The 24,230-nt window shown below is 34.0% G+C and overlaps 1 protein-coding gene across 4 annotated transcripts in view; it reads left to right on the forward strand.

The window, feature by feature from the left end:
* The window catches only part of Usp34 (ubiquitin specific peptidase 34), a 221,209-nt gene that overhangs the window by 88,153 nt on the left and 108,826 nt on the right, over positions 1-24,230 (forward strand). For all 4 annotated transcript variants that reach the window (XM_078029130.1, XM_078029131.1, XM_078029132.1 and 1 more), the window contains 7 exons: positions 287-501; positions 6,275-6,390; positions 6,482-6,609; positions 13,767-13,856; positions 16,109-16,204; positions 19,884-19,966; positions 24,044-24,198. In XM_078029130.1, the coding sequence (XP_077885256.1) occupies positions 287-501; positions 6,275-6,390; positions 6,482-6,609; positions 13,767-13,856; positions 16,109-16,204; positions 19,884-19,966; positions 24,044-24,198 (883 nt within the window). The remainder of the gene's footprint in view (positions 1-286; positions 502-6,274; positions 6,391-6,481; positions 6,610-13,766; positions 13,857-16,108; positions 16,205-19,883; positions 19,967-24,043; positions 24,199-24,230) is intronic.

Consider the following 24,230-nt stretch of genomic DNA (forward strand, 5'->3'; position numbering starts at 1 on the left):
TTAAAGTATGATATGTCTACATTGTTAAATGATGAATAATAGTTCTAACATTGGGGTCTGTAGTTTTTATAAAGCTCATTAACATTCCATATATTATATATATATTTTAAAGAAATCTTCAGATCCTGGCACTACAAAATAGTAACAGCAACAAAAACCAGTTTTGCTTTGTTTCTGATTGTGTTGTAATTTGTGCGAACTGTTTTAAGAAAGACTTTTTTTTTTAATGATTCACAAATTATGTTTAATTTCTTAAGTACTAACTGTGCTTTTCTTTGTATTATAGGCATATGGTTGATGATATGCTAAGTGCAGATGACGTCAGTTGCAGCAGCTCGCAGGTCAGTGCAAAATCAGAAAAAAATATGGCTGATTTTGATGGTGAAGAATCTGGATGTGAAGAGGAACTAGTTCAGATTAATTCACATGCAGAACTAACATCTCATCTCCAACAACATCTTCCCAATTTAGCATCTATTTACCATGAACATCTTAGTCAAGGTAAGGTTCTGTAGTAAGTAAAGTAAATTACTTTCTTCAAAGCAGAAATAATTTATATTGTTAAAAGAAATTAACAGTTAATGTTATGATAGTTAAGTTTTTTTGCCAAAACAATTTTGTCTGATAATTTTATCTTTCCAAAGGAGTGATATCAGTTTAAATACTCCATTGTTAATATAAATAAAGACTGCATTTCTATCAAGTGATCTTCAGCTGGAAAAGGCTATGCTTATTAAGAATGTTTAAGGAAATTACAGATTTATATTTTAGAAAATAGATGGCTGTATGGATTTTATTTTTCAAAATCACAGGAGCCGGCTGCAGTGGTACATGCCTGTAATCCCAGCTCCTGGGAAGTCTTAGACAAGAGGATGGCGAGTTCAAAGCCAGCCTCAGCAATAGCAAGACACTAAGCAACTCAATGAGACCCTGTCTCTACATAAAAATACAAAATAGGGCTGAGTATGTGGCTTAGTGGTTGAGTGCCCCTGCGTTGAATCCACAGCACCCTCACCACACTCCCCTGCCCCTTAAAAAAAGGAACTGAAAGTAATAGCTGGGAATGGTGGTGCATGCATGTAATTTCAGTGGCTCTGGAGGTGGAGGCTGGAGGATTGCAAGTTTTAAGCCAGCCTCAGCAATTTAGCAAGGCCCTATACAACTCAGCAAGACCCTTTCTAAATAAAATATAAAAAGGGCTTGGGATGTGCCTTAGTGATTAAGTGCTCCTTGTTTCAATTTCTAGTACTAAAAAGCAAAAAAAAAAAAAAAAAAAAAAAAAAAGCAAAAAAAAGAAAAAGAAAAAAAAGATGTGCACGTGTGCACATACACACATGTACCGCCCCCCAAAAAAGAAGAAAGAAAAAAAAAATAGGAGATTACAGCAATTCTGTATTATAGGATTTCATTTATATGAAATATCTATAATGGGCATATCTCTATAGACAAAGTATTTTAGTTGTTTATGGATTGAGAGGTTTGGCAGGGTTCGGGGGGGGATAAGGAAGAGTAACTGCTAAAGTGCAAGGCATTTCTTTCTTTTTAAAAATTTATTTAATTTTAATTATTTTTAGTTATACGTGTCAGTAGAATGTATTTTGACATACATACATAGAGATAACTTCTCATTCTTTGGATTGTACATGATGTGGATTTACATTGGTCGTATATTCATATATGAATATAAGAAACTAATGTCTGATTCATTCTACTGTCTTTCCAGTTCCCATTTTCCTTACTTTTTTTTCATTTCCCTTTGTTTGTTCTAAAGAACTTCTGTTCTTCCAATGCATTTCTTCTTACTGTGGTGATGAAAATGTTTGAGAAATGATCATACTAATTATTCTAGATTGATCTAAAGAAAGTAATATAACATGACCAGATCTGGAGGATAGAAGAGATTAAAGAGTAGAACATTGCAGTCCTGACATTTACGAGATTGAAGCAGGAAGATCACTTCAGCCCAGGGGTTTAAAGCCAGCCTCGGCAACATAGTAATGAATGTACAGGCACATATACATAGCCACCCAAACCCAACCATCCTCTTGCTTAGTTAGCATAACATCAGCACATGACTAGGCTATAAAATAGGATTTGATATGATAGTACATTACAAGTAAACCTGATGCATTGTATTTTTGCTAAAAGACCAGATCAGACTTAACACAATTCATGAATCTTGGTAATAACTTACTGATTTCAAATATTCCTTGGTTGGGGCTGGGGATGTGGCTCAAGCGGTAGCGCGCTCGCCTAGCATGCGTGCGGCCCGGGTTCGATCCTCAGCAGCACCACATACCAACAAAGATGTTGTGTCCGCCGAGAACTAAGAAAAAATAAAAGGTTAAAATTCTCTCTCTCTCTCTCTGTCCCCCTCTCTCACTCTCTCTTTAAAAAAAAAAAAAAAAATTCCTTGGTAGTTATCTTGACTTTTATTGTGTTACTGTGGTTGTTCTGGAGTAAATAGGTTAAGATTGAGGTCATCAGATTGAATTTGAAGCCATATTTTAAAATCCTCACCATTTTCTTTTTCTATGCTTTTTTTAAATTTAGTCAATATTTTGCATATCCCTTTTCATGAAGTTGACCAGGATGATTATATGTGTTAATCCACTTAGAATTCACCTTGTTTTGCAAAATTTTAGCACTATAAAGAATCTTCAACACATTTGGACAAATAATCAAATTTAAACATGGATGCCAGCTGCAATGCCATATACTTACAGTTCCAACTATTTGGAAGGCTGAAGCAGGAGGATTGTTTGAGCTCAGGTGTTCTAGGCCAGCCTGGACAACATAGTGAGATGCTTTAAAAAATAATAATAATAAAACATGGGCAGAAGATACTTCAAAAAGAATATACTTAAAAATGGTTAGTAAATGACAGGCACCGTCCCCACTGTAATTAAAGGATTACATGCCTGTAATCCTAGCAGCTTTTTTTTTTTTTTTTTGAGAGAGAGAGGTTTTTAATACTTTTTTTTTTTTTTAAAGTTTTCAGTGGACACAACATCTTTATTTTATTTTTTTAATGTGGTGTTGAGGATCGAATCCAGCACCCTGCGCATGCCAGGCAAGCTCGCTACCGCTTGAGTCACATCCCCAGCCCATCCTAGCAGCTTTTGAGGCTGAGACAGGATTGTGAGTTCAAAGCCAGCCTCAGCAATTTAGTTAAGGCCCTAAGGAATTCAAAAAGATTTTGTCTGTAAATAAAGTTATAAAAGAGGCTGGGGATGTGCTTGGTGGTTAATTCCCTCTGGGTTTGATCCCTGGTACTTAAAGAAACAACAACAACAAACCCAAAAAGAAAAGATTAGTATGTACTAGTACTTCTTTTTTTTTTTTGGCAGTGCTGTGGAATCAAACCGAGGGCCTCACATATTCTAGGCAAGTGCTGTAGCACTGAGCCACATCCCCCGTCAATAACTATTTTATTAATGTCTCATCATATGGAAAATATAAGTTAAAATCACAGTGATATACTACTACACATCTATTGGAATGGATAAATTTAAGGACTGAAGATATCAAGACTGATATTAAGAATGTGAAATGAAACTCTTTTATATTGTTCTTGAAGCATATAAAATATAGTCACTTAACTGGTGTATCATTGTCATGTCCCCTCTACCCTGTGTGCCCCCAGCCTATTTTATAGTCCCGGGGATAGATCAACTTCTTACAGAATTAAATATATACCTACCACATAACCCAGCTGTTCCTGCCCTAGGTTTTTTATCCAAAAGAGATGAAAGAATATCTATAAAAAGATTTATTGTAAAAGAGTGATAATACCTGCTTCATTCATAAGAACCTAACTAGAATTAACTGGATGTGGTTACTCAACACCATTAGGGTTTTTTTTGTTTGTTTTTTTCCCAAAGGACACATATCTTTGTTTATTTTTATGTGGTGCTTCGGATCAAATCAGGGTCTCACACCTCTGAGGCAAATATTGTACCACTGAGCTACAGCTACAGCCCCTAACACCATTAGTTGTTAAAAAAAAAAAATAAAAATAAAAAACACTATGGCAAACGAAGCTAGCAACAAGAGTCGATACTGTATATCACTGTATATCACATATGTGTACTTATAGAAGTACTTCTAGGCCATTCAAAAGTAATTTGTAATGACAGAAGATTGCTCAGTGACTGCCTAGGATTTGGTGGGTAATGTCTGATTGTAAAGGATCATGAGGGAACTTTCTGGGGTGATAGAAATATTCTTGGCCTTGATTATTTATGCTTTTAAACAATGTTTAATTAAGTGGTGCTAGGGATGAACCCAGAGCCTTAGGCAACCTTAATAATATACTCTCTATCACTGAACGACACCCCTACCACATATTCCATCTTTAATAAAATTAATTTCAAATGGTAAATAACTTGTCCAAAAGACAAGTCAAGACTGGAAGAAATATTTAGTAATTATGCATCTAATAATGTGTTTATATCTAGAATATATAATAACTTTTATAACAGTAATAAGACAACTGATTTAAATATTGGGGAAGGATTTATTTTACCAAAATAGGTATGGGAGTGGGTAATAAGCATGAAAAGATACTCAATGTCATTAGTTATTAGGGAATTACAAATTAAAAACCACAATTTCACACCTAATCAAATGGTTGAAAATACAGCTGGCCTTAACCATAGTCTTAGAATGAAGAGAAACATGAACCGGCTACCCTCCTATGCCATTAGTAGGCATGTAAAATGGCATAACAGTTTAGGAATTTCTTAAAATGTTATGCATGCATATACCAAGATGCAGCAGTTCCAGTTATAGGTAACTGAGAGAAAGCATATGTCTATCCAAAAATTGTTACACAGATGTTTATGGTATCGTTATTCATTATAATGGCAAAAACCATTATGAAAATGTCCTCTAACTGGTGAGTGCATTCATTTTTTTTTTTAAAGAGAGAGTGAGGAGAGAGAGAGAGAGAGAGAGAATTTTAATATTTTATTTCTTAGTTTTTGGCAGACACAACATCTTTGTTTATATGTGGTGCCGAGGTTCGAACCCAGGCCGCACGCATGCCAGACGAGCGCGCTACCCCTTGAGCCACATCCCCAGCCCCGTGTGCATTCATTTTTTAAAAAACATTTTTTTGTAGTTGTAGATGGACATAGTATCTTTATTTATTTTTATGTGGTGCTGAGGATGGAACCCATGGCCTCACAGGTGTGAGGCAAATGCTCTACCACTGAGCCACAATCCAGCCCCTGCATACATATTTCTATAAAACAATACATTACTTGCTAATTATAAGAGACATACTACTGATAAATGTGTGTTAACATGGATGATTCTCAAGAACATGTTAGTAGCAGAAGCCGCATATAAGATCACATGTTATATGATTCCTTTTACATGAAATTTCCAGAAAATGCCATTTACGGGGATTCTGAAACAATTTAGGACTGGGGACTGATATCAGGGATTAACTAGGAACTGGGGAACTTTCTGGAATGTTGGCAAGTGTTCTAAAACAGGATTGTGCTCATAGCCACACCTTTTTCAAATTAAGAAAATCATTATACGTGTACAATTCAATAGGTAAATTTCAGCAAAACAAAGCACAAAAGTGTTTTTGGTTAATAGAACAAGTAATTATTTAGCCTAGCGTTCAGAAATTCTGAACTATTATAATAGAACTTCTAATTTAATTGAATGTTTTGGGATAGTCTTTTTTGATAAAAATAATTTGCCCTTTTGAATCATAGAAATTATAAGAGAATATTATAATTTTAATTATATTTTAATAATACGAAGGTCATCTAGAGGAATGCCCATTGGTTAAAGTATTATTTCAGATATCTCATCTTCTTTATACTTGAGTTTCAAGTATTTATAAATAGATAACCTTGATATATGAAAAACACTAGTCATATTTATTAGAAATAATAGAGGGCTGGAATTGTGGCTCCTTGAGCACTTTACTTGCCTATCATGTGTGAGGCACTGGTTTCAATTCTCAGCATCGCATATAAATAAATGAATAAAAGAAAGGTCCATCAACAACTTAAAAAAATATTTTAAAAAAAGAAATAATAGAATGGAAAGGGAGTAGTTTCTTTAGCCTTAACTTTAAACATTTGTTGCCATTCATAACTAATTATGCTAGTGTATTTTTACTTTGTGATCTAAGAAGAGCTTTATTTTTATACTTTTCTTTGGGTTTTTAACTTTATGAATGAATGCTTTAATTGCCAATTTCAATCAGTTGTATTTGTCTATAGTGTGCTCTTTTTTGACCCTTCAGGACCTGCAGTTCATAAACATCAATTCAACAGTAATGCTGTGACAGACATTAATTTGGATAATGTTTGCAAGAAAGGAAATACTTTGTTGTGGGATATAGTCCAAGATGATGATGCAGTAAGTTATTTACTAAAACCTAAAGAGTACATAATTACAGCAAAATATAATCAGGATAAATAATAACTTTATGCATGTACTTTTTTTGTAGGTTAATCTTTCTGAAGGATTAATAAATGAAGCAGAGAAACTTCTCTGTTCCTTAGTATGTTGGTTTACAGATAGACAGATTCGAATGAGATTCATTGAAGGTTGCCTTGAAAATTTAGGAAACAACAGGTAAAGAGGAATTAAAATCTTTAATTTTTTTTTGGACTTTATTGATGAGGTATGGTCTTTTCATAGTTTTTGATGTACTATATCTAATTTTTAATTATTATGATTTTCATGCTAGGAATAAGGATTTTTTCCCTTAAGGGAAATTTTATTTTTATATATATGGTGGGTGTGTGTGTGTGTGTGTCTGTCTGTGGTTTTTTTTTTTTTTTGTACACTTTTCATCATTCTTGGTTAGATCATCTACAACAGAAACAAAGTTATTCTTGATTTTGGGAACTCGGTGATGATTACTTTGTTTTAAAATTGCAGTTAATTTTTTTTTAACTGTTTCCTATTGTATAAAAGGAACCTACAAGAGAAATTAAACTTGGGCTAAAATATGCACATTTTATATGTAGTGTTGCTTGTCCATGGAGTGCATCTCTTTTGTTTCAATTTCTTTTCTTTTTATTTACATGTTAATAGACCTCTATTTTGTTCATTTATTTATATGAAGTGCTGAGAATCGAACCCATTGCCTCACATATGCTAGGCAGTTATACCACTGAGGCACAGCTCTCGCCCTTTTGTCTCAATTTCTATAGTGTGTAAAAGCATTAGGTTAGTAACTCAACCAGTTAAGTACATTAAATATATGTAGTTCACAGATATCACTCATACCTCAATAAAATGGTTTAAAAATAGGCCAGGTATAGTGGTACATGGCTGTAATCCCAGCGATTGTGAGGCTGGGGCAGGAAGATCACAAGTTTAAAGCCAGTTTCAGCAGTTTAGTGAGGCCCTAAGGAACTTGGTGAAAACCACTTTCAAAACAAAAAATATGAAAAAGCGCTGGGGATGTGGCTCAGTAGTTCAGCACCCCTGTGTTCAATCTCCTTCACTGCTCCAACCCTCCCAAATACAAAATGGGAGCTATGAATGTAGCTCAGTGGTAGAGTATTTGTCTATGCATGATGCCCTGGGTTTAATCCCTAGTACTTCAAAAAACAAAAATGGGGGGAAAAAAAGCAACCATCCCCCACAAAAAGAAAAAAAAATACATGCAAACAGTTCATATCATAATGGGTCAATATTCAAAAAACATAAGAAACTACAAAAAAATGCCAATAAATGAATAGATAAAAATAAAAAGCTATTGAAAAGTAAGCCGGGGCCTGGGGTTGTCCTCAATGGTAGAGCACTTGGCTAGCATGTATGAGGCACTGGGTTTGATTCTCAGCATCACATATAAACAAATGAAATAAAGGCCTCTTGAAAACTAAAAAAAATATGTACATTAAAAAAGAAGAAAAGTAGGCGAGGTGCAGTGGTGTATGCCTGTAATCCCAGTGGCTTGGGGGAGGCTGAGGCAGGAGGACTGCGAGTTCAATGCCAGCCTCAGCAACAGCGAGGCGCTAAGCAACTCAGTGAGACCCTGTCTCTAAATAAAATACAAAATGGGACAGGGATATGGCTCAGTGTCCCTTAGTTCAATCCCTAGTACCCCACTCTCCGCCCCAAAAGGGTAGGCAGTAAACCGTATGCATTTCTCAAAAGAAGACCTGTAGATGGACAACAGGTATATGAAAAAATGCTCAACATCCCTAATAAAAAGGGAATGCCAGTCAAAACTGAAGTGAGATATCACCTTACTCTTGTAAGTTTGGCTGTTACCCAAAAGACTGAAAGGTAACAAGTACTGGCAAGGATATAAAGGAACGGAAGCCCTTCAGTGTTGGTGGGGATGCACCCATAAGATTGAACAATTCCACTCCTGTGTATATATCCAAAGGAAATTAAATCTATTTCAAAGATGTCTGCACTTCTATGCTTATTGCAGCTCTATTCACAATAACTAAAAAATTGCAACAAGTGTCCACTAGTGAATGAATTGATGAAGAAAATGTGACTACTCAGTCATAAAAAAGAATGAAATCGTGTCATGTTTGACAACATGAATGAACTGGTGATTATTATGTTAATTGAAATAGACCAGGCACAAAAAGATAAGAACTTCACGATGTCACTCGTATTTGGATCTAAAAGTTGATCTTACGGAAGTCAAGAATAGAATAGTGTTTATAAGATAGTAGAATAGTGTTTACTGTGGAGAAAGCAGGGGGAAAGGAGTGATGGGGAAGGGCACATCAGTGAGTACTAAATTACAGTTAGATCTGATTAAGAAGTTCTGATGTGCTATTGTACAGTAGGGTTTCTTTGGGTAATAAGAATGAACTATACATTTCAAAACCTAGATAAAAGTATATTAACCTAATTTAAACATTATACAATGTCATATTACTGTGTTAACATTTAGACTATTTTTAAATTTTGTTCTCATGGAGGCTCAAATGATCACAAGTTTCTTGATGAATCTGTGCTTTTCCATTGATATAGTGTCAAATTTGCTTTGATTTTCACTGTTTTGAAAATGTTCCATTCTCTGATGTAGTGAAAACATGGTTTGTGTATGTATATTGACAGTTCAGTTATAAATACATTGTTCTCATCTCACATATGCCTTCTGTGAATGTCCAATTTTATTGAATATCTCAGTGCTGCAAAGTATTATTTTTCTCTTATCCAATTAAGAAAAATACATGTTTTCTCCTTGTGATTCTTCAGATGACATAGTGTAAATGAGAGTAGAAAAATTGCTGGTTCATTCAGATATAAGAAGCACCTAATAGAATTCTGGTATTGGATCATTTATCTTCTTTGGTGTGTGGGGGTGTGTATGTGTGTTTGTGTGTATGTGTATATAGCAAATCCAGATAGTCCACAAAAAACTTAAGAATATATATTGCAGTACTGTTTAACTGAATATTCTTTGTATAGATATCCAAATGCCAAAAACCAGTAGAGTGAATAATTGGGGTTTTTATTACTGAGCTTTACCCTCAAACTTTGTTATTTGTGAAATGGGGTCTTGCTGAGTTAGGTTATCATGGCTGGCTGAGAACCTGAGATCCTCCTATCTTAGCTCTTAATTCACTGGGTTACAGGCATGCCATTCTTTTAAAAGAATATTTTTAATGGCTGGGTGTTATATCATCATTTACATAGATTTTATAACAATTAATTGTAAAATGTTGATTGTTTTATAAGCCTTTTTGAAAGCACCAGTTTAAAAAAAAATATAGTATTAATTTACACTCGTGTGTTTTTATACCATGACCCAGCATTTCCACTTCTAAGTATGTACCTAATAGATTTATCCAGATCTTCCACAAAATACTCAAAAATGTGCATTGCAATACTATTTTAAATAATTGAATATTCTTTGTATAGCTGTCCAAATGCCAAAAATCAGTAGAGTGTATAAATGGGGATTGTTCATAGAATGAAATGCTATGAAGCAATCGCAGTCAATGAACTATAGCTGCTTGGAACAGTGTGGACAAATCTCATATGCATAATGTTGTGAAAAAGGCTAGATATGAAAGAGTATTTGTATTCAATTTAGTTTAAAACAGGTAAAAACTTTTACTGTCTTTGGGCTTATAAAGGGGGCACAATGGAGGCTTCTGAAGGGTGATGTTGATATTGCACAGCTATATTTACATCAGAATTTTGAGTTGTGCACTTAATTCTGTACACATTTTTGCATATGTGCTCTATTTTAATAAGTAGAAAAAGTGAAAGATGAAATGTCCAGCTATGTAGAGTCCTGTTTTCATGGATTACAATGATGATATAGACATATCCTTACATATCCATATTTTAAAAAGAAAAACAGTGCAAGAATGTAATATCCAAATCCCCCCTCCCCCCCCGCCCTCCCCCCCCCGCATAGAATTATGATATTTTTTCTTCTTTATGTCTTTCTGTGTTCCATTTTCTCCAGTGAACATGTACTGGTTTTTTGTTTGTTTGTTTAATTGTAGATGGACACAATGCCTTTATTTTATTTTTATATTTTTATTTGGTGCTGAGATTTAAACCAAGTACCTCACATGTGCTGGGCAAGCACTCTCCCACTGAGCCACAATGCCAGCCTAACATGTACTTATTTTATGAGTAAGGAAGCTTAACATATTCAAAAGGAAAAATCTGTGTATAAAATGGAAAAATTGTCAATCTGGAATTTTTTATAATCATTACTTTCTCCCCCCTCAAATTGAAAACAAAATATTATTCATTTGAGGCAACCCCTATATCATAATTATGATTATCTAATGGTTTATTGAATATGTAGTAAGCATATATCTACTTGTAGATATATTTGTCTTCAAACTTTACTCAGTTGGTTACTATATTGTGCTATCCTTACTTTCAGTAGCATTAGTCATATGTGACAGTATTTTGTGGTATATTTCAGCCTGTAAAATATGGCACCATGTCCTGTGAATAACAGCTAAAATTAGTGAAGTTTTTATGTAAACATCAACCTGCATTTCCATATGAATCTGTAATTCTTAGTGGGAGTGATTGTTTTTCCTCAGGCAATGTCTGGAAGCACTTTTGGTAGTCACTTGTAAGTGGGGTTAGGATTATTATTTCAGATCAATAATGCTGTTATACATACTGCAGTACAGACCAGTTTTCCAGAGCAAAAAGTTCCCAGCCCCAAACCCTCACTAGTGTTAGAATTAAGAAACCATATTCTAAACACAAGATTCATTTCTTCAAACCTAGCCTTCTGTTTTATTATCATGGTAAGAGAATATGTGGCATAGAGTGCTGCTATTAATGAATAAGAAACAAATCAGCCACTGGGATTTCACCTAATTTACCGTAATCCTGACATGTGACCAAAATATTCTTTCCAGTTCTTTACTTGGTATGATTGGTACACCTACCAGCATTTTTTTCCCCTTCCCATCAAACCCAGAGGTAAGCACTCTACCACTGCATTACACCTCCAGCCTGCTTTGTTTTTCTGTAGTCATAGTCCAATTTATACAGTGAACTCGGGTATTTTTTCTATGGTAACATATTGTTTCTTGTGAAATACAGAGATCTAAAAGGAAAATTGAGTCTTCCATAAATCACCCATTATTCTACCATTTCTACAGGCCCATTGTAAATGCTTTTCAAAAAGGCACCTATATGCCTGGCATTGTGGTCCATGCGTGTAAAGATCTCAAGTTTGAGGCCATACTCAGCAACTTAGTGAGACCCTGTCTCAAATTAAAAAATAAAAAGGGCTGGTGATGTAGCTCAGTGGAAAAACAGTCCTGAGTCAATCTATAAGATGGGTGTGGTGTGCTGCAGGCCTGTAATCATAGGGATTCCTGAAACAGGCAGGAGGGTTACAAATTTGAAACAAGCTGGTCAGGTTAGTGTGACCCTGTCTCGAAGTAAAAATAAGAGCTCAGTAATAAAATTCCCTTGGGTTCAATCTCCAGTCTTGGGAAAGGGAGGTCTGTAACTGTGATATGTAGACCTATATCTTGTGCACATTCAACCTCAGGCACATTGTTTTGTAAGGCAAAGAATAAGATTTCAGCAGTGCAGAAGTTTAAAGTTATGCACAGAAACATAGTAGACAGGAATTTAGAATAGTTTCATATATTGAGAGCATAAGGCAGATAGCAGCTCCCATAATGAAAATTCTGTTACTTTTCAGCTTAGTGTTTATTATCAAGGATGAGTAAGATAAGACTACTTCCCAGTGAGTTGAGTTGAAGTCAGCTTTGGAGCCATCCCTGAAATTCTCTGTCCTCCTAGGAATTGAGATGAGTTTTTTCTTGGATTTATCCTTTGAGTTCCTTTTTTACTTCAGCTATTTGTAGATACTTTATCCATTTGTTCAAATTTCTTACCTATGTGTACAAGTCATTTCTTAAGTTAAATCATTGCATGTGTCAGGGATTCTGTTTACTTAAATGGAGGTTCAGATTATTTAGAAATGGATGGCACTATTTTTGTTTTTAAATTTACTTTTTGGTACTGGATATTGAACCCCTGGGTGTTTCACCCCTGCATTACCTCCTCGTCCCTAAGTTCTTTTTTTTTTTTTTTTTTAATTTTTTAATATTTATTTTTTAGTTTTTGGTAGACACAACATCTTTGTATGTGGTGCTGAGGATCGAACCCGGGCCGCACGCATGCCGAGCGCGCTACCGCTTGAGCCACATCACCAGCCCCCCTAAGTTCTTTGATGGTTCATTATTTAAGCAGATATATAGTCAGTATGTACTATTAGCAAGATTTTTAATTGATAAAATAAGGGTGTGCTCTTATAGAGCACTTTCTGGTGGTTAACATTGAATAAAAAATACTCATTAGATAATGGTAAATGAAAGAAGTAATCATGGTGAGATGAACAGTGGAAGGGTTTCACTTAATACAGAGTTGTTCTTATGTGAGTGATGGGAAGGAATCATGCAGCTATTTAGACAAAAATCTTTCCAAGTAAACACATTAGCAAAGGCCTTACAGCAGGAACATGCTTCTCTGTGTTGAATGAGTAGCAAAGACAAAGATTGGGAGGAAGTTAAGTTAGACTGATGGGAGGAATGGAGGCAGTTCATACAAAGGTTTGTATTCCAATTTAAGTATTTTGGATTTAATATTCAGTAACAATATGTTTTTATTTTCTCATTTTTCTCCTACTAAGAATTTATTCACCACTGCTTCCCTGCCATCACAGAAGCACAATTCTTTTTTTTTAAAAAAATGTATTTTTTAGTTGTTGACGGACCTTTATTTTTTATTTACATGTTTATATGCGATGCTGAGAATAGAACCCAATGAGTTACACATGCTAAGCAAGCCTTCCACCACTAAGCCAAAACCCCAGCCTGCACAATTCTACATTGTAAGCGTGTGTATGTATACACATATATACATGTATAAACTCACATACATTTATACAAATAGGCTTTTTTTGGTCACATTGTGTGAAAATTGGGGGGAAAATGGTAACAATAACTTGTTAAAGAATATTTTCATGGAAATAACATACCTTTAAATGTTTTTCATTTGTGTTTTTACCCACACATTTATGGTGTGTTTTCTTTTAAATGTCTTGGATTAGAATATTAAAACTTGGATTTCTTGCCCTAACATGTATAAAATGAATTTATTTTGTTTATAGGGAATATATTGATGTAAAATTCACTTAATTCTTTTACATTTAAGAGTTTAACTGAATTTCTAGTTAAAAAAAAAACTAGTTACTCATAGTTAACCTTAATTTTATTCTATGAATATGTTTTTGTTGTTTTCAGATCAGTAGTAATTTCACTTCGTCTTCTTCCAAAACTGTTTGGTACTTTTCAGCAGTTTGGGAGCAGTTATGATACACACTGGATTACAATGTAAGTAAATAAAAGAATAGTATTTTAAAGTTCGTTTTTCAAAATTCTACTTATCCGTTATGATTTGGAATAACTTACTGATTTTATACTGGGAAAATTGAGTTTAATATGATTTAAACGTTTTCTTAGATTTCTCTATGAAATCTAAAAACTTCACAGCCTTGTGAAGACTGTGTCTCTCTCAGTATAAAAATCAATGAGTTTTGTTTGCTTTGAGAATCATACCTCAACAACAAATATTCTAGAGAGAAGACCTAGTACATGTTCTCACAGAAGATGATACATAATAAAATAAAGCATTATTGGATGTTTGTGAAATTTCTTTGAATTTATTCTTGAAATATTTTTGAATTAGGGAATTTTGTTTTGGCGGCGGGGTGCAGGGCATTGGGGTGTGTTAGAGGTTGAATCCAGGGTCTCATGTATGGTGGACAGTGCTCTTCCACTGACCTACATCCCACCTTATTTTAAGACATGGTCTTGCTCAGCCTCTCCTCCAGTTTGTGATACTCGTGCTTCAGCCTCAAGTAGCTTGTATAACAGACCTGTGTCCCTGTGCTTGGTTTAGGGATAATCTTGACAGGTTACCTTATTGCTCTTTTACATTTATAGAGAATTGACAGTTAATATTATCCTTGAAAGAATCCTTTTAACATTATGATGTGAAAGAACTCTGAGCTACTGTGTTATTATGTTGTTATTAGTAATTAACAAAAACTTCCCTTTTGCTGGGTGTGGTGGTGCATGCCCATGATCTCAGGGTCCCTGGAGGCTGAGGCATGTTCAAAGCCAGCCAGCCTCAGCAATATAGCAAGGCCCCACGCAAATTAGGGAGACCTTTTCTCTAAATAAAATAGTTTTTCAAAAAGGACTAAGGATGTAGCTCAGTGTTTAAGTGCCCCTGGGTTCAATTCCTGGTACCAAACAAACAAAACAAAACAAAACCACCTCCCTTTGTTATACATATTATCTCTTAAACTTTTCTAATGGCCCATATTTTAAAATTAGGGACATTTATCCCTAAATCTTTTATCAAACATTCAAGTAGCCAGTAAATAGACTTAACAGGTCAGGTTACTTGACTAAAGGCACGCATCAAGTGTTTTAGAGCCAATTCCATGCTTTGTGTTGTGGGTGTGTAGTTTTTTTTTTTTTGGAGTTGATTTGAAACCCAAGTGTTATTAAATATTTTTTCTTTCTAATCTTGCCTTCATTGAAGGTGTAGCAAGTCAAGAGTAACCTATATTGAAAATATAGGCTAATTGCTATGGTACACGCCTGTTATCCCAGTGATCCAGGTGGCTGAGGCAGGAGGATGGAAGTATCCTGACCAGCCTTAGCAACTTAGCATGGCCTCAAGCACCTTAGCGAGACTGTCTCAAAATAAAAAGGGCTGGGGTTGTGGCTTAGTGATAAAGCACCTGTGAGTGAAATGCCCAGTACTCACCAACATCCTCACCCACCCACCCCCAAAAAAGAAAGAAACTACAACCATGACAAAGAAATGATATAATTTATGTTAGATCTTTTGAACTTTAATAAAAAACGTTTTTGGTGTGTTGCTGGGATTTAAATCCATGGCCTCTTAAATTCTAGGCAAATGTTTTATCACTGAACCATAAACCCAACCCAGACTTTGGGATTTAAATACTTATTTATCTGTACATTTTAGCAGATTTATTAGTACCAAATGTTATATGAAATAATTTGTTAACTATGGAATATCTCAATGTATTTGTCACTTCTTAAATTTTCTTGTATTTCTAGATTGTTTTGGAAGTTAACACTGGGGTATTTCTTTAGTCCTTTTTAAAAATTTGTTTAAAAAGTAAGTACAATTGGCAATTCAAAAGAGATTCATTAAATAAATTTATATTGTCTCTCTCCATATGCCAGGTGTACTGCAAAAATCTGTTGCATAACAACCAAAGGACATAAAATTAAATGGTATATTATATTAATGGTATATTATGTTAACTCATAATAGTAGTCTGCCAGGCATTTTATCCCATTCATAGGTATTGAATACTTGAGATTTTAAAAACATTAACAATATTTTAAATTTGTAGAAATTAATGTGCATTGCTTAATGTATTTTAATCATTCAGCTATAAGTAAAATTTGTAAATTTTTGATTCTTTGACATTTTTACATGCAAAAATTTTCCAGATAAACTATTTTCTGTCCAAGCATGAATTTTATTCTGTTTCTCTGCTATCTTTAAAATTATTGTTTTTCTTTAATTGGGCCAGGTGGGCAGAAAAAGAACTGAACATGATGAAACTCTTCTTTGATAATCTGGTATACTATATTCAAGCTGTAAGAGAAGGAAGACAAAAACATGCACTGTAAGTACTTTTCATCTAGATTTACATATGAGTTTACATGTGGCTTACCTTTCCTGTGAAGGATAATTTTCTAGTGTTTCTATTTCTTCTATTTCATATAGTAAATAAATGTAACAGAAAAGTTTATTTATGGAAAACTATAAGAGAAAGAAATGATGAGTAGCATGTCTTTCTAAGTTAAAAATTATGATATTCCACTTTAAAATCTTAGTGAAATTAGCTTATATAATTTGGTAGGTTGGTTTATTTTTACTACTGATATTTATTGAAAATAATTTTTTTTAGAAATGAAAACTAAACATACTCTAGAAATTTTCAGTATCCTTGTCTTCATGTATTAGGGCATTGATTCTAAAATTTGTAAATATTTACTTCCAAAAAATAAACAACATATAGTTAATAAACATTTACATTTTCCTCTTTCGATTGAATACTACTATTAATTATGATTGAATACTACTAGTAATACTACTATTAATGCTATTAATATGTTTTAGGACATGTAGATGGTTTCAAAACTGGTGGTAGTACTGAGTAATATTCTACTTTCTCTCTCTATATATAGATATATCTGTCCAATATTGAATAAGTGACTTGAAATAAGAATTGTAGAAACAAAGTAGTAGAGTTGAAAACTTTTTGAAAGGAGATACATGCCTAAATGCTTAGGAGGAGATGTATACAATTCAGATTTCTGCTGGTGAACTTACTTTTGTGGCATTATGTCTGAGTCAAAGACGCCACCAGTTCATTGTCAGTACTGAGAAGGAGTAAATCTGTTTGAGAAAACCTCCACATGGATGGAAAGTGGGCCAACTGTAGAAGTGTTGTAAAAGTTGTAGACGTTTAATGAATAGTTTAAACACTTCCTAAAGTGAATTCATTCATTTTCCCTCAGAAATAATTTCCTTCTGTAGATTTTGCTGTGACCTTTATTTAGGGTACCACTATTTTGTTAGTAACCTGAAACTCTTAAACTCTTCGACTGTATGGGGTGGGGAGCTTTTTGCTATTCTTTTATTTTGAATCATCAAAGATGGCAATAGTGATTAAAAATAGCTAGTTGTATGGACGGATGTCTGAGTGAAAGATTAAGCATTCTTTGATATTTACTATGTGCCAGGTGCCATTTTAAGTATTAAAGGTATAGAGCAACCCATTTGAGGTTGATTGCAATAACTGAAGTTATGAGACAGTAGCCACACATTTAAAATGGAATGGAGCCAGGATTTATATTCAGCTAGTCTGTCCTTAGAACTCAATTGTTTTTTGAGGGGAAGGGCAGTACCGGGGATTGAACCCAGGGTTGGGGAGGCTCTCTACTATAGAGCTACATCCTCCGCCTTTTTTATTTTTTGATAAAAAGTCTCACTAAACCACCAAGGCTGACCTTCAACTTCTGATCCTTCTGCCTAAGCCTCCTGAGTATCTGGAATTACAGGTGTGTGGCACTACACTGTAGTTGGAACTCATATTCTTAAGTGCTATATTATACTGCCATCAGTATTTACCTATCTTTGTACCAAAATATATCCATGTCTTTTCACAAATTGACCTTACCAATTACTGTTTTGTTCCTGATGACCAGCCTCTGGGTCAGATTTTTACTTCAGTCTTCTCTTGTTAGTTCCGTTCTTATGCTTGTCAAATTAGGCAGTCAGCTTAATATTGGAAGAATGCATGTGGGCTTTGAATATCAGACAGCCATGGATTTAGATTGTGAATGTATTACTTTAATCTTATTTCAATTATCTTTTTAATAAATTCCAATTATTTTACAAGTATTTATAAGAATGAAATGATGTGAATTGTATCTGGTATATAGTAAATTATTTGTTTATTTATAAGTTGTGATTACCTGGCTAAAACAAAATAAATAGGAATTCACATTTAGCTTCTCCATAGCATGAAAAATTAAATACCAATGTCTGCAACCTAGTATTCTGAATACCTAAGATCTAAACCCAGTTAACCTTTCATGTTTCATTGTTCAATGAGTTTGTTAAAGGCAGCTTAGTCTACAAGCCTACCAAATTATTTTTGAAGTTTTTATTTAACCTAAATTTACTCCATTTCATAGCTTTTCTTACAAAGTTCTTTGATATGTTCTTTTAAGACCTTATTAAAATTCTATTTTTCAGAATCCGTGTCTTTCTTTAATTATTCCTCCAGGATATGAGGATAATACTAGCCTCTTTAATCTAAGCATTACCATATATCCTCTGTAAAAATTGTAAGATAAACAAGGAGTACAAATGAAACCACCCATGATGCACATCTTCAGCATTTTTAGGAGACAGAATCTAAATTACCTGTCAGTGAAGAAAAAAAAAGTGATAGTAGATCCCCAACATAGTCACAAGTCAGTGGATTTGAGGAGAAGGAACAGTTGATTAAGAGCAGAGAATGGGAGACATAGATTAATTGTCCTCATAAAGGCAGAGTCCAGCACTAAGTGCCCAGAAATGAATGCATTTCTGAGATGTGGTTGTTCACTGTATTGACTACAGGAGAGTTGGATACTTTGTAATGGAGTCAGAAGTAGGACCTGTTAGTAGGACCTCATTAAAACATTCGTTCTATGTGGAAAGATAAAGGAATAGTGCTTCTTAGAGACAAATTTTATATTTTCATAGAGCATGTTGCTGTATCCTTGAAACTAGCTGATCTACCTTGTTTCATGGCATTTTAGGAGAAACCCCAGAACAGAAAGCTGATATCTGGATTGTTTACTATGCTTCCTCTGTTCTTTCACGCTGAAAAACAGGGTTGTATATTTGTTTTTCTTTGTTAAAGCATATTGATTTCATAAATTTTGCCCCCTTCCACCCCCATGGGGATTATAGTAGGTGAAAATCTCAGTATTTTCCTAGGAAAAAATAGTTTGGGACATGAAAGATAATACTTCTTTCTTTAAAAGGCATGTTACAGGCTGGGGTTGTAGCTCAGTGATAGAGTGCTTGCCCTGCATGTGGGAGTCACTGGGTTCAATCCTCAGCACCACATAAAAATAAATTTTAAAAAGTCTATCAATGACAACAAAAGATAAGCATAAAATAAGTCATGTTACATAATTTCTTGAATCCTAGAGAAAACTGTTTCAACATTGAGGCTACAAATAGAATTTTTTAAAAAGCATTAGTTATGAAAGATTCATTCCTAATGGGGAGACCATTAATTGCCCTGTATTCTTTCTAATTTAGATGAGTGTATTAACTCAAATAATAGAAATAAATGGGTGATAGACTCTTCTTTGAACCTGTACTCCTACACCTCTGTTTTTACTATATAGTGGTGATGAAGGAACAGAGATATGAAACATGAGTTGTAGATAAAAATATGGATTTTTACTTGTTAACTTCTAATTTATTTGCATATTACATAATGAAAAAATGATATATCTTTTGTTCTGCTATTGAGGTCTTATGTATTTTCTTATCTAACTTGAAAATCAGTTTTGTTATAGTTTGAAGAGTTTTACACTTTAATAGCATAAATTTTAAACAACACTTGTCATTATGAATATTTTTTTCTGTAACCAAATTTATATAATTGAAATAATTGCTAATTTTGAATTGTTACAATGAATTTATGCTATCTTAGTTATGGTTAGGACCATTAAACCTTTAAAAATAAGAAACAGGGTCTTTTATTTAATTATTTTAATGACTTTTTATAGGTACAGCCATAGTGCCGAAGTTCAAGTTCGTCTTCAATTCTTGACTTGTGTGTTTTCAACTCTGGGATCCCCTGATCATTTCAGTAAGATTTTTAATCTGTATATTTTAAAATGTTATGACACTTTGAAGAGTCCAGTTGAATTTGCTCATGCCTTTCAATTTTGGCAGTGATTATTCTCAATATGTTTAAAAATTATGTCAACATTTAGAACTTTATAAATACAATTGAAATTCCTGTTTACATTTTAAATGCATTTTCCCAGGGTTTCATTTTTGTAATATCTTTTATAATCATTTTTTAAACAAATACATTACCATTAGTATTTGTTTTCTTGGAGGCTTTATGATTTGTTATTACAGCATTGAAAATATTTTTCTTCTTTAATACACTGTATTTCCTAAGTTCTCAAACACCATCTTTTAAAGATGAGCATGGCCCTCACATTCTCTTTCTGGCTTCAATTTCTGAAAATGTTAGTTTCTCAATATATTAAGAACTCATTTCAAGGGTTAGGGTTGTAGTTTAGTGGTAGAGCACTTGCCTAGCATGTGTGAGGCACTGGGTTCAATTTTCAGCACCACATATAAATAAATAAAATAAGGGACCATTGATAACTGAAAAATATTAAAAAAACCCATTTCAAAAACAAAATATTTGTGATAGGACAAAAGTCACTGTAGGGGGATTGCATCTTTTATTATCTTTTGTTGTAGATTCTTACTGTTACTAACATTATAAACAGCCACTGTTTATTATCATCAGTGTTGTATGATTTGGGTTAATAGGTGATACATTTGGGGGTCCTGGTTTTGTTTAAATTAATTTTATCTCATTGTCATTAAGTAGAGACTGATCTGAGATACTGGAGTGTGTGAATCAAATTTGCATGTTAGTGTTCTCAGAAGAGAGATGAAAACTTGATTTCTGTTGACTGAAGTTCCTTATCTTTTGCAATGCTGATTTTATTGTCTTTCACATGTTACGTTCTTTTTTTTTCTGTGTGCCTGTGCCAAACCTCATTTGTTAGAAGGCCACTTTTTCTTTTGCTGTGATTAATACAGTCAAACTGATGGTGTCTTTCTAGCCTAAGAGTATTCATCATCACTCTTTCAAGTCCGTATCTGTGCTTAAGATACATTATATATTTCTCTGGTGATACTAACAAATTCCAAATGTAAGCCATCTTTTTTTTTTTTTTTTATATACTGAGGATTGAACCCAGGGCTTTACTACTGAGTAACATCTTTAGCCATTTATTTATTAGTGTTTGTTTATTTAATTATTTTATTTTGAGACAAGGTCTCTCTAAGTTGCTTTGGGCTTTTAGGAATTGTTGAAAACTAGTCTAAAAATTTAAATCCTCTTGTCTCAACCTTTTGAGTTTTGAGGATTACAGACATCTGCTTCCACACCTGGCAAGGCACCTGTTTGTGGTGGTTTTGTTGTTGTTGTTGTTGTTGTTGTGACACAATACCTTTATTTTATTATTACTTTTTTTTTTTTTTTTTAACGTGGTTCTGAAGATCCAACTTAGTGCCTCACCACTGAGCCACAAACCCAGCCCTGCAGGACACCTGTTTTTAATAGGAAATCTCTGCTCCTTGTTATTAAGTCATTTATCGTGCCCCATTATAATACTGTACAAGAAATACATAAAATATAACAAAATCAGACTTATGCAGGAGACATCAAGCCAAAACACATGTGATTAGTATAAGTAATTACAGCCAACCATTAATTTTGTATTTATTTTACACAATGTAGATTCTCTGAGTTTACAATAGCTACTGTCCAGACAAAATCAAATAAAAAAAACATTTCTCCTACAGTAGAGATATAGTTTTCTTATTGGAACAGTATACATTAACTATAATGTGTTTACTTCAGTCATGTATAATTGCATCAAGTATGCTAATACAGATTTTCAATATACCAGTAAGTATTATCTTTTGAAAAATTTAAAACATTGACTGAGTGTTGTGGCACATGCTTTATTATTCCAGCTCTTTGCTGGTCGTGGGAGATTGAGCCAAGAGGGCCTCAACTTCAGGAATTTGATTTTTTAAAATTTCTCCTCCTCCTCCTCCTCCTTTTTTTTTTTTTTTGTTTTACTTGGGATTGAATCCAGCGGTACTCTACCACTGAGATATCCCTAACCATTTTCTGTTTTTTATTTTGATATGGGCTCTTGCTTATTTGTGGATGTTGTCTTTTGACTTACAGTTTTCTTGTCTCAGTCTCCCAGGTCATTGTGATTACAGGGGTGTGCTACCATACCCGGCTTTAAAATAATTTATTCGTTTATTTTTGGTATCAGGGATAGAATTCACTGAGCCACATCCCACGTTCTTTTAATTTTTTATTTTGATACAACTTTTGCTAAATTACTAGTGGCATTGATCTTGTGATCTTCCTGCCTCAGCCTCTCAGATAGCTGGGATTAAATGCATCAGCAACTGTGGCTACCTCAAAACAATATTTAAAAAGGACTACGATGTATTTCAGTGATAGAGTGCTTGCCTAATTTCTGCAAGGCGCTGAATTCAATTCCCTCTGTTGGTGTTCTTTCTTTCCCTCCCCCCCATCTCTCCCCCCCCATGTCTCTCTCCCTCCCTTCTTCTCCTCTACACTCCTTCCGTCCCTCCTTCTTCCTCCTTCTCCCTCCCCCCACACCAATTTAAAATAGTAACAGAAACTAATATACGACATATTTAAAATGGATTAGTTGGTCAGCCTTTTGTGTATACAATTATGATATGTTAAATAGTTAACTAATTAACAGGATACTTTATTTTGAAGACTCCTATATTTTCTTAATTTTGTTCTTTTCAATTACCTAGTGTGTTTTAAGTTGTAAGACATATTATAGGTTTGTTTGTATGTTATTTTGTTAGCTCTTTGGAGCATATATTCTTCTCAGAATAATCTGCATATTAGGAGTTTGAAAAACTGATAGGATACTTTTATTCGGATGTGAAATTCTTTAGATTGCTAGTGCTATTCATTATTTTCTGAGTTGTGTTTCATCTTCTGGAATTTGTTCTACTTTTCCAATAAAGAAGCATTTGTGATAAAATCAAGTTATCTTAAATTTCATGCACTGATACTGTAAATCCATGTCCCTTTATGTTCTGGGGAACCATGCTAAGCTTTGAAATGCTTCATGATTTACATTTGAAATTCCCGTGATGCTTTTTTTTCTTTTTGGATTGTCTTATTCGTGTTCAACTTATAATTCCCTCTAACCCTCTGTTTCTGAGTGGTTCTTCATCTCCATTTCTTCTGTCATATTTGGGTCAAAGTACCATGCAGATTTTATCTCATTAGTCTGCTTCCCTAGCACTGTTCTCCTCTGATGTGTTGCTGTTGTCTGTTTTACCCAGTTCCCTATAGTTTTGCTTTGTTCATCACAAGAATTCGTTTTTTATATTTTATAAAAATTTATTACTGTTGTTTATCTCTTGTGTATAGAGAATGGCCTTGAATATTGTACTAGTCTATTTGTATTTATTTGTAGTCTTTAAACCTTAGAACTAATTTTTCACATTTTGATATTATGTACCCCAGTCATTTTTTTGTGTGTGGTGCTAGGGATCGAATCCAGGGGTGTGTGTGTGTGTGTGAGGCAAGCACTCTACCAACTGAACTATATCCCCAGCCCCTACCCCAGTCATTTTTACAATGTGAAATGGTATGTTCATGTTTTAGGGAGAATGATATTTTAGATCAGTTGGCTCTTCTAGAATACTTTATAACTTTTTTCAAGTGATTTGTGTATAGGTTATATTTATATTTTGAAAGCATCTTATAAAATGCTTTAAGACCCAGCTGTGGTGATGTGTTCCTATAATCCCAGCTACTTAGGAGACTGAGGCAGGAGCATCACAAGTTTGAACCCAGTCTATGCAATTTAGTGAGATTCTGTCTTAAGATTAAATAAAAGAAAAGGTAGGAAAGTAGGTCAAAGATAGAGTGCTCCTGGATTCAGTCTTCAGTACTACCACCAAAAAAAGGAGGGGTTATATCTCCTTTAGATTTTGGCTAAATTGGTGCTTCTAGAACATTGTATTTCAACCAAAATGTTGTATATATGTCAAAAAGGAAGTCATAAAGAATTGTGATTCAGATAGTAAATACTACATACATATTTTTATCTAGGGTTAAGTTTAGAGCAAGTCGACATTTTATGGCATTGTTTAGTAGAAGATTCTGAGTGTTATGATGATGCGCTCCATTGGTTTTTAAATCAAGTTCGAAGTAAAGATCAACATGCTATGGGAATGGAAACCTACAAACATCTTTTCCTAGAAAAGGTAATATCCTTTCCTGATAGTTTTATTGTTTT

The sequence above is a fragment of the Ictidomys tridecemlineatus genome, chromosome 12, assembly GCF_052094955.1.
Source record: "Ictidomys tridecemlineatus isolate mIctTri1 chromosome 12, mIctTri1.hap1, whole genome shotgun sequence".
In the NCBI taxonomy this organism is placed as follows: domain Eukaryota; kingdom Metazoa; phylum Chordata; class Mammalia; order Rodentia; family Sciuridae; genus Ictidomys; species Ictidomys tridecemlineatus.